The 17,322-nt window shown below is 37.2% G+C and overlaps 1 protein-coding gene across 1 annotated transcript in view; it reads left to right on the top strand.

Moving 5' to 3' along the window:
- LOC127863588 (ankyrin repeat domain-containing protein 26-like) overlaps nucleotides 1-17,090 on the top strand; it is a 133,761-nt gene extending 116,671 nt beyond the window's left edge. Inside the window, exons 33-41 of the mRNA XM_052403192.1 lie at nucleotides 184-324; nucleotides 2,033-2,047; nucleotides 4,864-4,959; nucleotides 7,851-8,090; nucleotides 9,499-9,720; nucleotides 10,336-10,455; nucleotides 14,651-14,697; nucleotides 15,015-15,156; nucleotides 17,007-17,090. Of these exons, the coding sequence (XP_052259152.1) occupies nucleotides 184-324; nucleotides 2,033-2,047; nucleotides 4,864-4,959; nucleotides 7,851-8,090; nucleotides 9,499-9,720; nucleotides 10,336-10,455; nucleotides 14,651-14,697; nucleotides 15,015-15,156; nucleotides 17,007-17,090 (1,107 nt within the window). The remainder of the gene's footprint in view (nucleotides 1-183; nucleotides 325-2,032; nucleotides 2,048-4,863; nucleotides 4,960-7,850; nucleotides 8,091-9,498; nucleotides 9,721-10,335; nucleotides 10,456-14,650; nucleotides 14,698-15,014; nucleotides 15,157-17,006) is intronic.
- Nucleotides 17,091-17,322: the final 232 nt, after the last annotated feature.

Below are 17,322 nucleotides of genomic sequence, written 5' to 3'. Positions count from 1 at the left end.
CCATATGGGAGACAATCCCTGTGCACTCGATAAAAAACAAAAACAACAACTGTCTGCATGATAGTCATGTACTAATAATTGACTCCTCCCCCTGTCTGCATCAAAGCCATGTACTTATTGTTGACTCCTCCCCCTGTCTGTATGATAGTCATGTACTAATTGTTGACTCCTCCCCGTGTGTAGCTGGAGGATGAGAAGTTGGAGCTAGAGAGGAAGCTGACCAATGAGATCTCAGCCAAACAGCTACAGGAGCGAATCAATGAGGAACAGCAGAGACTTCAGCAGCATATCCATGAGGAGTCTCAGCTCAACTCATCACAACGGGTAGGGCCGCAAAGCCTGTCACAGCTCATCTCAAATGTTTATCATTTGAGATGCGTTTTGGGAAAACTTGGCTTAATGCATGTGTGTAAAAAGTGTCGTACTTGATTAACTTGTGCAGTCCACACAGGCTAATCTGGGACAACACCTGATGCAGGTACATTAAAACCAGTTTTCCGAGAATGTGTCTCATGTTTATTTTTAATCCCATGTTCAAAAAGCATTTAAAGTCATTTCTAAAATAAATATGAGTGTTTAAATCTTGAGATCAAACAGTTTTAAGAATGTTCTTTAGATTGTACTGGCCAAAGTTTGTCAGTATGATATTGTTTGGTTATGTTTCGTTAATGATATATACAGTGACCCCGCGTTTATCCGGACACGTCTGTTCCGGCAGAAATTTCCGGATTAACGAATCTTCTGGACTATTCAACCATTGCTGTTTCAAGAGTAAAATATTTCCCTTATGACATAAACCTTATGTTTATGTATATTTACATTCTTATTTCGCATCAAGAATTATATTTTCGTGTTACGCAGACATTTATTTGCTTAAAAAAATCAATTGTTGTTAAACAATGTAAATACAAAAACGCGTAACCAAATTTTAGTACATGTACATGTTCACACATGACTTAAAGCTTTGCGAATGTTTCAATCACACAGTTAAGCGTTGATAGCTTAGTATTAAATCAATATTTTGTTGCTGTATACACTTTCCATAAGGTCAACGTGTATCTCCGACTCGTGTGATACTGCTGCAGTGAAAAGACGTTTCCATGGGTGTAAAGCGAGCTGTAAGCTGGTGACGTCACAAAGTTACAAATCAAGGGTGTTGAAGGAAAATGAAAAGAAAATATAAAACAGCAATACTGTTTTAATATCTTTATTTATAACCCGTCTCATACAACAGAATGTATAAATGATTAAAATACGACATGTAAGGTTCGATGCATTTTAAATGGATTGCTTATTTAACTTTTCATGCACCGTGACTGTCCGATTGTATTCAGCGTCTGTATTGGTGGCGTGTTCAGCTCATTAAAGACATTAATGAAAATCACTGTGTTATTTAAGATGCATTGTGTAATGCCGACATCAATTTAAAGTTGGAGTCGAACCATGTTTAATTACGACTATTAGCTATCACGCCTAAACACAATATTTCACGCCTCGGTGATCGCGCTTTTGTTTAAATTATGGGTTGGCGATTAAGCCTAAAACAACAACACTTCAAGCCTCGGTGATTGGGCTTTTGTTTATACGGCGGGTGGGCGATTAAGCCCCCGTGTTGGGAAGCTTCCGGATAAATGAGACATGATTACAGCTAAATACACAGATCGGTATTGCGAAATCTACATCTGGATCCGGAACCCGAGATTCGGGACTTAAAGGGGCAAAATACTGCATGATAAATACGTTCACCTTGACTTTTGTCCTGATCACGAGATTTTCGGACTATCGAGATCCGGATAAACGTGGGGTCACTGTATTGGTATTTGTTATTGTATTTTATTTTATCATTGTTGGTAAACTTTTTCGTATAAGTATTGTTTGTTAAGTTCTTAGCAGTCGCATTTTGAGCTCGAATTGTATTACTTTATTAAAAAAATCAAAAGCCCAATGTGTATTAATAATGATTTGTATATGGATTTCAAATTTAACAGTTTTTAATGTTGCATTCACCACACAACTCACTGCATGTTTGCAGGAGTCCGAGGCTGGGGTAAGATGAATCAACATGTTGCACTGTCACCATTTTTCCTGTTATATGGATGTAATGAGTTTTTGTAGAGAATACCTAACTGTCCTCTCTAACATGAGCTTTTTAGCGTGCCTGAGTGCTTTTTGCTAAGGTTGAACTTTTTATCCCCCTCCAAAGGCAGGGGGATATTGTTTTGGCGTTGTCCGTCCTTCGGTCCGTCCGGCATTTTTGTGTCTGGAGCCATATCTTGGAAGTGCTTTGGCCGATTTTATTGAAACTTGGTATGAGTATATATATGGATAAGACAATGATGCACGCCAAATGGCATTGTACACCATCCGTTAATAACGGAGTTATGGCCCTTTTGTATCTTGAAAAAATGCTTACATCTGTGACAAAGCTCTAGTTTGGCAGGGGATATCAATTCAATGAATTTGCTTGTTTGCTCAGTCTTTGTCTAGCATCTTTCATTGTGCGGTGTGCGTCAACCTCATTGATTGGATCAAATCTTAGAAAATCTTTTTTAAAAAGCTTGTAAATACTATAGAAGCCACATTTGTAGTTCAATTTTAATGAAACTTGATCAGAATCTTTAAATCAACAAAGTCTAGCTCATTTTCAAATCTTGGTAAATCTAGTGGGGTCGAAATTAGGCCACCAGGTCAAATCTCAGAAAAAAGGTATACATACTCAAAATTCCTAATTTTTAGCACGGCTGTTTTCGGAGAAGACCCGAGTTATTGTCATAGCCAGCTAGTCGTGTCCGTCGTCGTGTCGTCCGCTTTGTGCTAAAACCATCGTCGTGTCGTCCGCTTAATGTGCTAAAACCATAACATTTTGTTTTTGAACATTCAAAGGTTTTGAAGGCAATGTTCAAAGGTTTTGAACATTGCCTCTAAAATCAAAGTGCTTTAACCTACAACTTTGAAACTTTGTATGTAGCTGCACCTTGACTAGCTCTACATGCCACACCCATTTTTGGGTCACCAGGTCAAATTTCAAGGTCACTGTGACCTCTAAAAAAAAAAAAAAAAATTCTGACAAGCTTTCATTTATTAAAAACTGCACCTGCAACCGAGCGTGGCATCCGTTATGCGGTGCTCTTGTTTACCTTATTCTGATTGAACTTAATGTGATTATATATCATAACCTTATCTAGTAGAAGATTAAAACAAGGTCTTGAACTCAAAAACTAGTTTCCTCAATTAAATCTAAGTCAATTGATGTAACTTGAACTCATGTGAGGGCTTAAGGGCCTTCCTGCATCAGATACATGTTTTGCAACTTAAAAACGCCAAATCTGTGACTCTCAAATGTATGTCTAGCTACAAAAAAAACTTTTTAGAGGAAAGCTTAAAATTCTGTGCAAGATAAAACCAGTGCCTATATGCAGTTGAATATTAATTAAGTTTTCATAAGTTGTCATAACATATTCCCAATATATATTGTGATCTATCATAAAAAGACATATTTCATTTTACAGCTGACTCCTTACTTGAAGGGAGGAGAGTAACAGTAAAAGGTCAAAGTTCAAATTTGTCCATAAAACAGATTATAAATTCCTGTCTCTGCCATAACTTTGCAATATTAAGATGGATTTTAAAATACCGTATGTAAACTTTCATAAGACAGTGTTTCCCATGTAATACCTATCTCTGTCTCTCAAAGATAAAGTTCACACTTAGAAGTCTGAAGTCAAATAAGACATAAACAGCTTTTCCCATATGGTACACCATCACCCATGATGCAATTTTAAAATAACTGACCACAAATGACTACCATCAAGAGACGGTGTGGTTTGTGTATCACCTATATCCATGCCTAAAAGGTCATAGCCACACTTAGAGGTCAAAAGTCGAATATGGCCATATAACTGTTGTTTTTTTTTTTTACATAAGTGGAGTGTTTTTTTTTTCTAAAGTGAAATGTGAGGGCATCTGTTTTCTCTGAGCATGTGTCATGTTGTCTAGTGGGGCTGGTGTTGTCTTCTTTGTTTTACTAACATAGATACTAATGGCACACATTTAAAAAGCATAAGAAAATCTCAAAGAGAAACAGCAATAATGTCATATGTGTAAGGGCTTTAATAGTAGAGTTTTTAACACTTGCCTTGTGCAAATATTTAGCCATGTTGATACACATATTCAGGCTCTTGTTAAATTTCTTTATTTAATATTTACCCTTTTTATAGAAAAAAATATGTTTAAATAGAATTATATGTAAAAGTTATTGACAATTGTGAATTCAATCTCCTGACCAGTGATGAATAAAAAGTGAAGTTAATTTATAGTTTGAGTGTAAAACAGTTACAACATTTTTCTATTTCCTAAATGAAAATAGTAAATGAAGTGAAGCATAAAAGATGTTTGACTAAAACAATGTTGAATTACATTTGTTTAAGTCATCATGATTGTATTATTCCAGTTAACAACCTATAATAATTTTTTATTCACTCTTTATCATGAAAAATAAATACTGTCACAAGTGGCTATGACTATCATTTTTTCTTAAAAGGAGCTGCTCTCCATGAAAAGGGGCTTTAATGCATGTGTGTTGTCTCAGATAAGCCTGTTCAGTTCGCAAGGCTTATCAGGGCTGATACTTTCTGCCTTAACTGGATTTTTGTTAAGAAGAGAATTTCTTTAAACAGAAAATATCCTACAAGATAATAGTGTCATCCCTAATTAGCCTGTGTATTCAACCCCCTTTTCACAGAACATGGCCCAAATATATATTTTTGCGATAATATATTGCATTTAAAAGCTGACATGGAGATGAAAAGATTTAAAACTTACAATGAGTATGACTCATGCCATGTGTGCAATGGTTGGTTACAGGAAGAAGCTCGAACAGCCCTGGAGCTGGCAGATGATGACATCAAGCACACTCGAGACCTCGTGGAGAAATACAAGAATGAGATTATTGCTCTCAAGGTAATCTATGTTTCTTTGAATGGAGTCGTTCAATCGTTTCATAATTATACCTCCACAAACGAAGTGTAGGGGGGTATATAGGAGTGAACTTGTCTGTCGGTTGGTCGGTCTGTCGGTCCGTATTAAGTTTCCGCTCTCTAATTCAAGTAGTTTTCATCAGATCTTCACCAAACTTGGTCAGAAGTTGTATCTACATGATGTCTAGGCCAAGTTCGAACATGGGCCTTGCTGGGTCAAAAACTAGGTCACTGGGTCACTTAGTGTGTTTTAAACATTCAGCATGTTGTCTGCTCTCTAATTCAAGTAGTTTTCATCCAATCTTCACAAAACTTGGTCAGAAGTTGTATCTAGATGATCTGAATGCCAAGTTCGAACATGGGCAAGCCAGATCAAAAACTAGGTCACAGGGTCACTTAGTAAGTTTTACACATTGAGCATGGTGTCCGCTCTCTATTTCAAGTAGTTTAAATCCGATCTTCACCACACTTGGTCAGAAGTTGTAACTAGATGATGTGTAGGTCAAGTTCGAACATGGGCCATGCCGGGTCAAAAACTAGGTCACGGGGTCACTTAGTGTGTTTTAAACCTCACCATGTTGTCCACTCTCTAATTCAAGTAGTTTTTATCCAATCTTCACCAAAATTGGTGAGAAGTTGTATCTTGATAATGTCTAGGGCAAGTTTGAATATGGGTCATGCCGGGTAAAAAACAAGGTCACGGGGTCACTATGTGCGTTTTACACATTGAGCATGGTGTCCGCTCTCTATTTCAAGTAGTTTTCATCCAATCTTCACCACACTTGGTCAGAAGTTGTAACTAGATGATGTGTAGGTCAAGTTCGAACATGGGCCTTGCCGGGTCAAAAACTAGGTCACGGGGTCACTTAGTGTGTTTTAAACCTCACCATGTTGTCCAATCTCTAATTCAAGTAGTTTTTATCCAATCTTCACCAAAATTGGTCAGAAGTTGTATCTTGATAATGTCTAGGACAAGTTTGAATATGGGTCATGCCGGGTCAAAAACAAGGTCATGGGGTCACTTAGTGCGTTTTAAACATCACAATGTTGTCCGCTCTCTAGTTCAAGTAGTTTTCATCCAATCTTCACCAAACTTGGTCAGAAGTTGTATCTAGATGATGTCTAGGTCAAGTTTGAATATGGGTCATGCCGGGTCATAAACTAGGTCACGGGGTATCTTAGTGCGTTTTAAACCTCACCATGTTGTCTGCTCTCTAATTCAAGTAGTTTTCATCCAATCCTCACCAAACTTGGTCACAAGTGTTATCTAAATGATCTCTAGGACAAGTTTGAACATGGGCCATTCCGGGCCTAAAACTAGGTCACGGGGTCACTTAGTGCTTTTTTTAACATTCAGCATGGTGTCCGCTCTCTAGGGTCTAGTAATGATGATACCGCATATAATAGTATGTGTTTTTACCATCAATACTTATAAAAATTGGGCTATTCTCCTCCTTTTCTCTCTTTCCAACACAAACAACATACATATAGTAATAATAATAATAACAATAGTAACAATAATAATAATAATAATATTAATATAACTTCATCATAATAGTTTAAATAACATATACCAATTATATTAAATTCAAACAGATTCAAGTAGTAATATTCCTTCTTGTTTCATATGCTTTGTTTACATTCCAAAAGTGCAAAAGAGCAGACGCAATCATTATGATTGGTTATCTCTGTCACGTCCGTGCAAGAGCAGACGCCATCTCAAGGTCGTTCTTTGTGTGAAATTTTTACCCCAAAACGGATTGACCTACATGCTTTTGCGCGGACGTGACAGAGATAACCAATCAGAGCCATGCTTTTAAATACAGTTAACCAATTAAAACACCGCTTTCTTACAGCTTTAGGCAAGGCATTGATTATTAATTTTATTGAGTACTGCGTTATTAACGCTTCTCGAATAAGTATAGATATTTTTAAACCAATAGATTTTTATTAAGGCACCGCACCAACACTGCAGAGTTTTCTATTTATATCAATGGTACAGCCCAGTAAAATCGGGCTGTCCATTTTATGGCCGTTTTCGACCTTTTTATGCAGAGTTTTATGTTAAGCAGTGTGCTCGGGCAATTGTTTATTAACCGAAGTCCCGAGGGTAAACAACCCAATTAGTCAGTCAGTCAGTCCGCTCTCTAATTCAAGTACTTTACATCCGAGATTCACCAAACTTGATCAGAAGTTTTATGGAGATGATCTTAAGGCCAAGTTAGAACATGGGCCTTTCTGGGTCAAAAACTAGGTCAAGGGGTCATTTAGTGCTTTTTAAAAATTGAGCATGGTGTCCGCTGTTTTTTGTGAAGACGACATGCAAAATATTATGTGTCAATGCGGCATGTGGGGGTATTCGTCACGTCTGTGACAAAGCTCTAGTTGTTGTCTTCCATGTGTGTGTTTTATTGTTAATTAAATTAGAAAAAGTAAATAAAAGCTTCAGACAAATATGAATATTGTAGTGGTGAATATATTTTCTTTCATATTCTGGCAAGAATACTACCGAGCTATCATCTTATGTGTTCTTTTTTTGCCCATTTAAAGAGGCATAGTAATATGTATATGATTTGTAGTGCTGTAAAATTATTATTATTTGTAGGACATTATTTTGTTGATTTCATGGGTTGACCAATTTACTTATATAATACAAACACACTGTAAAATGAAGGACTCATATTCCTCTTTTTTTTCCTAAAGTCAAAAATCCACAAATGTACATTTTTATGAATAAGTCTTTTTTTTAAACCACAACATTGCATGCTGCAGATATAAATGATTCAACAGTTTTTTATTTCATATTCTGACATACACATAGTGACAAGAAATTATCTTTCTTGCATATGCAAACTTTTCTGTCCGCCCTTGCAGGCAGAGTTACAAAAGCAGCGTCAGAGGCTGACAGAGGACAACTCTACACTGAGCGCAGAGAATGACAAGCTTCAGGGGCGCTGTGAGGACTTGCGCTCAGAACTCAAGGACCACGAGGAGGCACTGACCCAGTACACGCTGCAGCAGAACCTGCACCAGCAGAAACTGAGCAGCGACATCAACATGCTGAGGGACAGCCTCGATAAAGAGCACCTGGCCAGGGAGAAGAATGAGGCAGAGGTGAGGCAGAGACTGTGGATGTACTGTTGAATACTTGTGTGGCGGTCTGACTTTGCCATATTTTGTGATTAAAAGCCTGAATTTAAGATTTACATAATAATTCTTAGTTAATAAATGTGGATTATACATTTATGAAAATTAAAAAAAAAAATGAAATAAAATCTGAGCAAATTTGCTCCGTAAAAAAAAATCGCAAAATGAATTCATCTGTCCATCCGTCCATCTGAAAACTTTAACATTTGCCATAACTTTTGCAATATTGATGATAGCAACTTTATATTTGGCATGCTTGTGTATCTCATGGAGCTGCACATTTTGAGTGGTGAAAGGTCAAGGTCATCCTTCAAAGTCAAAGGTCAAAAAACAAATCCAAGGGAAGTAACAAGCTTTAAAGGGACATAATGTCTTTTTATCATTTGGCAGGTACAAATCATTTTTACAAGGGAAGTAATATTTTTTAAAGGGATAAAATAAAAAACAAAAATATTTAAATCAAAGTGGTGCAGTAGGTGCATATACTTTTACTTTTTTCTGATGTTTAGTTTGAATCTTCTACTTAGCTTCATTTAATCTTTGTTTATTAGCTTGGCTGTTTTCGGAGGTATTGTCATAGCCAGCTCGTCGTCCGACGTCCACCATAGGCGTCGTGCTAAAACCTTAACATTGGCTCTAAAATCTAAAGTTCTTCCACCTACAACTTTGAAACTTCATATGTAGATGCACCTTGATGAGTTCTACATGCCACACCCATTTTGGGGTCACTAGGTCAAAGGTCAAGGTCACTGTGACCTCCAATATAAACTTTAACATAAACCTCTACATTCGCTTTTAAATCAAAGTGCTTCCACCTACAACTTTGAAACTTCATATGTACATGCATTTGATTAGTTCTACACGCCACACCCATTTTGGGTCACTTGGTCAAAGGTCAAGGTCACTGTGACCTTAAAAAAAATATCTGACAAGCTTTCGCAGCCGAGCGTGGCACCTGTTATGCGGTGCTCTTGTTTTTGTATTTAGCTTTGTTTCTAATGGATGAAGCACTTTTTCCTTCATTTATTATGTTTGAGAATTTTCCTAGCATTTAAATAATAATATAAACATCAATTTAAAAAAAATACGCTTGCACAAACAGAAAAATACTCTATTAAAGACTTGTTCTGGGAATACTTGTCTTAATTAATATATGTGCGTTAAGTGATGTCTCGGATTAGCTTGCGAAGTCCAAACAAGCTTATAAGGGGTAACACTTTCCACATAAATTATATAAATTTCTTATTGAAAATACAGTAATGGCAAAGTATCATCCCCGATTAGCCTGTGCAGACTGCACAGTTTAATCTGGGACAACACTTTATGCTCATGCATTAAGCCCAAATTTCACACAACATGTGATGAAACCTTTCAGTTGGACTCCCTGAGGAGCCGTCTGCAGACAACAAGCTCCCAGCTCGAGAAGTCACAGCAGACGCGTAACGAGATTGAGAAGCGTCTCCATAGCGACCGGGACGAGTGGGCCCGACAACTGGAGCGCAAGGAGGCGGAGTTATCCAGCATGAAGGACAAGGTGCAGGCTCACATACACGCCCTCAACTCCCTGGAGACCAAACTGAACTCTGTGGAGAATGAGGTATATAATGTGCTTACTTTTATGACTTGGGTGTTTTTTGGTAGCCAATTTGGTCAGAAATAGTACCTCTCTCATAAAGTACTTAAGTGAATCTATTTAAAACAGTAACGTATAAATTCACAACCGCCATGCAATGCTTTTTCTTATATTGGACTGCTTAAGGGAATATTGGATAACTGGTGTTTATGTGGGCTTATAGCACATGTTTATCGTGTGATGTTGTATTCCACATGAGGTCAGGGATGAAATAAGCTGAGGCACGCAGCCTTTGGCCCCTAAAATTTTAGGTGAACCTCTGAATTTTCTGTCTACACTAATTTCTTCATAACAAAAGGTATTGTTAAAAACAAGAGTGGGCAAACGTGGCCAGAATGTTTGTTTTTACCCCGGCTTTTGTGTATGAATTATCATCCACCACTTAAATGTTTGTTGCTAATCCTGTGTGATGGTTGCTCACACTGGTTACCATGTTTTGTCACACTGTTTACCATGGTTACCATGATGCTGACACTGGTTTCGATGGTTGCTCACACTGGTTGCCATGATGCTGACACTGGTTGCCATGATGCTGACACTGGTTACGATGGTTGCTCACACTGGTTACTGTTGTTACAGCTGCAGATCTCCAACACATCTTTACTGGAGCGAACCAACCAGTATCACCAGGCACAGCGAGAGATGCAACACTACAAGACCGTCCATGACAACCACGATGTGAACATGAGACATGAGAAGGTATGTGACACTTGGTGTGTGAGTGTAGTGAAGTTATAAGCCTGGCTTAGTTTCATTGAGTAGTGAAGATCTTGTTTATTAAGTCTTGCTTAGTTTCATAGTGTAGTGAGGTCTAGGTAATAAAGCCTTGCTTAGTTTCATATTATAGTTAGGTCTAGGTAATTAAGCCTTGCTTAGTTTATTAGTGTAGTTAAGTTCATGGTAATTTATTTGCTAAGTTTCATAGTGTAGTGAAGTGCTTTGTTATTTTGTCTTGCTTAGTTTCTACTGTGTAGTGAACTTCTAATTAATTAAGCCTCACTTACTTCCATAGTGCAGTGATGTTCATTGTTATGAAGCCTGTTGTAGTTTCATAGAGCAGTTCTTGGAAATTATGGTTGGTTTAGTTTCATAGTGTAGCTTGTTTACCTTAATAGTGTATGAAGTTCTTTGTAAGTGAGCTTGCATACCTAAAATAGTGTTGTGAAGTTCTTTGTAAGTGAGCTTGTTTATCTTAATTGTGTTGTGAAGTTAATTGTAAGTGATCTTGTATACCTTAATAGTGTTGTGAAGTTCTTTGTAAGTGAGCTTGTTTACCATAATAGTGTTGTGAAGGTCTAAGTAAGTGAGCTTGTATACCTTAATAGTGTATTGAAGTTCTTTGTAAGTGAGCTTGTATATTTCACGTCATTTGCACGTCATTTCATTTTGTTCCTAAGTCAAGAATTCTGGTTGATATGGCAACAAATAAACTACAAATATTGCTGAAAATGGTGGATCCTGCGTAGGTAGAGGACTTTTATTGCTTGGCAATAGTCTTGTTAATAAATAAATTATCTTAAAACTTAAAATTGTTTTCCTCTGCATCAAAGATTTCTGTAATACTTCTCCTGATACAAAATTCTTTTAAAATAAGGTTTCCAAGATGCTTGAATACATTGAGGTAATTAATAACTGATTCTGATCAATGAAGCCCCAGCAGTGTTTGGAAAGTACAGTCCAACCTGCCCGAGCGACTGCCTGTTAATAGCGACCAACAGTCAATAACGACCACACTGATTTCCTCCCGAACGATTCCACTTTATATTGAACCTGCGAATAAAGCCCACCTGTGAACAAAGACCAACGACCACCCTTTTACATTCCCAAATCTCCATTTTGATAGCTTACAACAACCACTGCAATCATAAAAATCAACGATTTCGCAACTTTCAAAAACAAAATGGCCACCAGGACGCTGCGTAGTCACGTGATACATATCTTACCAGTGGACTCGTCGGTAGCTATGGAGGTATTGGCAAGTGGCAGTTTATTGCACTCGATAGCAGTTGTTTGTTTATTTAATATGCATTGCTAATTGGTAGTCGCCTGCTTCTTTTATGCATTTGACAGTTTGTCAAAAGTGTAAAAATTTGCCTTTGTATTTAAGTGACTCGCGATTAATGTACTAATTGCCGAAAATATCAAAGACAAATTTGGGGCTTTCATGAACTCATTTAGGAAATTAACGGTTTCATATCATTTACGATGCCTATTAAAGACAAACATTTTGAAAGTCATTATCTTCTTAAATTTCTCCGTAATAAGACGTTCATAGATTGAACAGAAAATTGGCAGTTAACCATCATGGCTTCCAAACGTCAGTTCTTGACGTTGGAAGAACGTGTTAAGGTCATTAGTTTGTTAGGTAAAGGACACAGTCGTAGACGAGTGACTTGTGATCTTGGTGTAGGAAACACTCAAATTCAGAGCATTTTAAAGCGTTAACATGAGATTATGGACGAATTCGAGGAGAACCGCTGAGAGCAGCTGAGTGCCTTCAGAAGCTGCGCTCGTTTGCAGTTCTAAAAAATGACTGTTTGCTGAACTCAATCATGGAAGCACAGGATGTGTTTATCAAATAAAGGATGGACTCTAGTGTCAAGCAGAGAAAAATAAGTGATTTTTTAAGTGAGTGTTTCGATTGTGTGTGTGTCTTGAGTGGAGGGAGACGGGGGTCGTAGTGCTTATTGTGTTTTGTTGTTTCTACTGGTACGTTGAGTATCTGTCTGGAATCTTATTCTTGGATGTTTTCAGTCTAATATAAATATCAGATGTCATTTATTGTCCATTATTGTCAACTTTACTGATTGTGTAGTAGTGATTCATGTATTTCATGTATAAATGTTTGCTATGTTATGTGTATTTTGTACTTTGTTCTTTGTAGAATTACATGTACATGTACGTATACATGTATGTCAATAGTTATTTATACAGTATATGATTAAGTAAATAAATAATAAAAACATAAGGGAATAGAAATACAACATGTAATAAATATACAAATGTAAAACAAAACTGTTTTCAATCCTTTATATCATTATACATGCATAAGTATTCAAACATTTAAACAATAGAGCACAAACATAGATAAGGTACCTGTTAAAATACTACTAGCATATTTTGCAAAGTTTCGATCGACCCTGCGAATAAAGACCACCTGTGAACAAAGACCACAACGACCAAATGCCTTGAGTGGTCTTTATTGACAGGTTGGACTGTAGATTACCCATGCCTGAGTGGTATGCTGACAGCTGTTATCACAAACACAATTTCTACATTGACTGAACAGATTCATGATTTCACTTTATCTTCCATTTGAGGATGTGACAAATGTACTGGTAATTTTGATTAAATATTAGCTCTGAATAACTATGAATAAACAAACATATAACTCTCTTGATGTTTTGATGATATTGAATTATTAAGAAAAAGTTTTTATTGAACAAAAATGTGTGTAGTGTTTTTATTCAATTGTGTGTGTTTTTTCTTGCCTGTAAGTAAAACATTTCATGGCATATTTTGTTATAAATTAATAAATATAAAGATATCTTAAATGCAATGGTCGGATATATTGTAGCCGATATTTATATGTTAATCTGTTAACAATCTGAACCAAAATAAAGGCTTTATCAAGAAGTGCAATTCATAATAGCAGATAACAAAATGTGTATTATGCTACTTGCTTTTTTTTTCCATTCCCTATAAGCATACTAGCAGAACAACTTTTTTCAGCAAACAATATTGTCAACATACAACAAAGATGAAATGGATTTTTTTTCTATTATTAGAACAATCATCTGTACAGAAACATCCTGTCAGAAAAAACAATTATGCGAGTGTATATTATAAAATATTACACCTCAGAGATAATTGGTCCTTCTATATCTATATGACCGGTTTCAGTCTGTAAAATGCAATAGAGAAACTCAGAGTATATGGACCGGTCACTATTTTTTGTATATGAACCGTTCGGGTTACAAACCACTAAATGTGCACTGGGTTGAAGCATTTTATTGAACAGCATTGACACTATTTCAGCTTTAACAAGAGTTTTAAAAAAGCTTAATTTAGAATAAACGACACGCTTACCTCAATGCCAACATTAATCCAATGTTTATAACAATAAAGTCGAAACGATATTCACTTCCATTTTCTATTATTCCATCCCTTCATCGCAACTTATTTTAAATCACACTATTTTATTATATTCCTATCAAAGTTTACATTATGTATGATAACCACACAATCGGAAATACATTTTGCATTCGTTCGATGCCTTAAACAAATAACTAATTGTTAAAAAAACACCAAGTCCGACATCCAGAGAATTTAGCTCCAACTGAAATGTTTCGTCAGAGAAACTACGTCACACGATATATACGTCATCGTTTACGCATTCAGTTGCATACAGAATAAAAGTACGGCAAGCCGGTACAACACTGTACAATGATACTGGGGACACACTTCGGTGTAATATAAGCAATAGTAAACTCCACTTTGGTCCCAATGGCATTATAGTGACCAGCCAGGCAGCCAAAAACTGTATATGGACCTCAGCCTACGGCTTCGGTCCATATACGGTTTGTGGCTGCATAGCTGGTCACTATAATGCCATAGGGACCTCAGTGGGGTTTACTATTTCTTAAATATTACGCTAGTTGATTTTTTCTAGAGTATCAGTCATGTTGCTTGCATTTTTGTGCATCCCAATAAAGGCTTTGCCTCTCTTGTGGTATGTAACAACACAAGCTACTGGACCAATAATACGCAATTTACTAGCGTACATTTTTTTTAAACATAAACTAAGCCTTCAAATTGTTTGTGGGCATGAGCAGAGATACAACTGTAATAATGACATGAATATGATAAAGTGACTGAAATGTTTTATTCATAGGAGATGAACAACAAGCTGCAAGCCAAAGTGGAGTCACTTCAAGACAGGTATCAATTCTATATGAACATTATATGAGAAAGTTTTGCTTCTAAACATATATAAATTTAGCAGTTGATTCTTAGACATATAAATAGAAAAACAGTTACGAAAAATCTTAGAAGAATAAACAGACCATCTGTGCTTTGATATATAAATTAAAAAAGAGACTTTTGGAATAAACGGGCATTATTGTTCATAGCAATTTGTGTTGACGAATGTCTACTGTTCAATTGTGAATCACCACTTATATATACATGTAATATGTATAAAATGAGACATATCTACTGGTCAGTGTTATAACGAGCCCTTCTTTCCCTTACTGCAGACTGTCCGGTCTTCAGCACGAGAACCTGACCTTGAAGCAGCAGGTGGACACGGCGCAGCACCTTGCCAGCGACCGCGCAGGCTACGACCTCCAGGAGAAACTAAACGCTATGATAGCCTCTCTCAAGGCGGACCATGACAAGGTAAGATTGAGTGAACTGTGAACTTGAACCTTCATGTGCCTAAAGTGTCGTCACAGATAAACCTGTGTATTCACTACGCTCATGCCTAAAGTGTCGTCACAGATAAACCTGTGTATTCACGTTACGCTCATGCCTAAAGTGTCGTCACAGATAAACCTGTGTAATCACGTTACGCTCATGCCTAAAGTGTCGTCACAGATAAACCTGTGTATTCACGTAACGCTCATGCCTAAAGTGTCGTCACAGATAAACCTGTGTATTCACGTTACGCTCCTGCATAAAGTGTCGTCACAGATAAACCTGTGTTATCACGTTACGCTCATGCCTAAAGTGTCGTCAACAGATAAACCTGTGTATTCACGTAACGCTCATGCCTAAGTGTCGTCACAGATAAACCTGTGTATTCACGTTACGCTCCTGCATAAAGTGTCGTCACAGATAAACCTGTGTATTCACTTTACGCTCATGCCTAAAGTGTCGTCACAGATAAACCTGTGTATTCACGTAACTCTCATGCCTAAAGTGTCGTCACAGATAAACCTGTGTATTCACGTTACGCTCATGCCTAAAGTGTCGTCACAGATAAACCTGTGTATTCACGTTACGCTCATGCCTAAAGTGTCTTCACAGATAAACCTGTGTATTCACGTTACGCTCATGCCTAAAGACAGTGTCGTCACAGATAAACCTGTGTATTCACGTTACGCTCATGCCTAAAGTGTCATCACAGATAAACCTGTGTATTCACGTTACGCTCATGCTAAAGTGTTGTCACAGATAAACCTGTGTATTCACGTTACGCTCATGCCTAAAGTGTCGTCACAGATAAACCTGTGTATTCACGTTATGCTCATGCCTAAAGTGCCGTCACAGATAAACCTGTGTATTCATGTTACGCTCATAGCCTAAAGTGTCGTCACAGATAAACCTGTGTATTCACGTTACGCTCATGCCTAAAGTGTCGTCACAGATAAACCTGTGTATTCACGTAACGCTCATGCCTAAAGTGTCGTCACAGATAAACCTGTGTATTCACGTTACGCTCATGCCCTAAAGTGTCGTCACAGATAAACCTGTGTATTCACGTAACGCTCATGCCTAAAGTGTCGTCACAGATAAACCTGTGTATTCACGTTACGCTCATGCCTAAAGTGTCGTCACAGATAAAACTGTGTATTCACGTAACGCTCATGCCTAAAGTTTCATCACAGATAAACCTGTGTATTCACGTAACGCTCATTGCATTAAGCCCAGTTTTCCCCAGAGTAAGGCTCACTTATTTTCTAAAAGAGGGATTGCAAGGAACTTATGCATTGATACCGTGTTGTGTGTTATTGGTTAGAGTGTCTACCGGGTATTTTTGATGGCATTAATCAGACATGAAAGGGCAGTCCGCACAGGCTTATCAGGGTCGACACTTTCCGCCTAAATTGGATTTTGCTAAGAAGACACTTCATTTAAACGAAAAATGTCATAAAGCGGAAGTGTCATCCCAGATTAGCCTGTGAGGATTGCACAGGCTATCTGGGACCACTCAAAGTGGTGTTAACTATTTCTACTTTTATTCTGCAAGTGCATTCAATGTAATTTAATAGTTGAATAATTTTGAAAGCTTTGGAACAATTGTTTGAAAATTTTAACCAATGTAAGAAGTACACCAATAGGCAATGTTTCCCTAAATTCATAGAGAATGTCAAGCTCAATTGGTGACCCAGCTTCAGTTTCAAAAATCTTATTAATAGAATCATGCCTCCTATAATTAATGTACGCAAAGAAAAATATATACATCAAGCATAATATAACTCATAGTTCCTAACTTATTAGTTAGTGCCTAAATTTCCATTTTTCAGGCGCGTGCAAATTTAGAGGAGAAGAACAACAGCCTTCAGGACACGATCACCCGACTGCGAGAGGAATTCGCAACTTCGCTCTGAAATCGACGTAGCAACTTGAGCAGGATATACGGCGTCTAAATCAAGAACAGAATGAACTCGTTAGGAAGCTATCAATGGCCGAAGCATCTCTTGGTCACTAATAAGGTAACAATTCACAGAAATACTGATATTAGGTAATAGGATTTTACATTAAGAATATTCTGCTTATTTGTTTTGAGTGATTTATGATGAAATGTATTTTTATGTCCCCCACTCACTATAGTTGGGGCAT

Source organism: Dreissena polymorpha, chromosome 1 (assembly GCF_020536995.1).
Source record: "Dreissena polymorpha isolate Duluth1 chromosome 1, UMN_Dpol_1.0, whole genome shotgun sequence".
Lineage (NCBI taxonomy): Eukaryota > Metazoa > Mollusca > Bivalvia > Myida > Dreissenidae > Dreissena > Dreissena polymorpha.
Note: the sequence above shows the minus strand (reverse complement) of the source record. Positions and strands in the feature narration are given on the sequence as shown.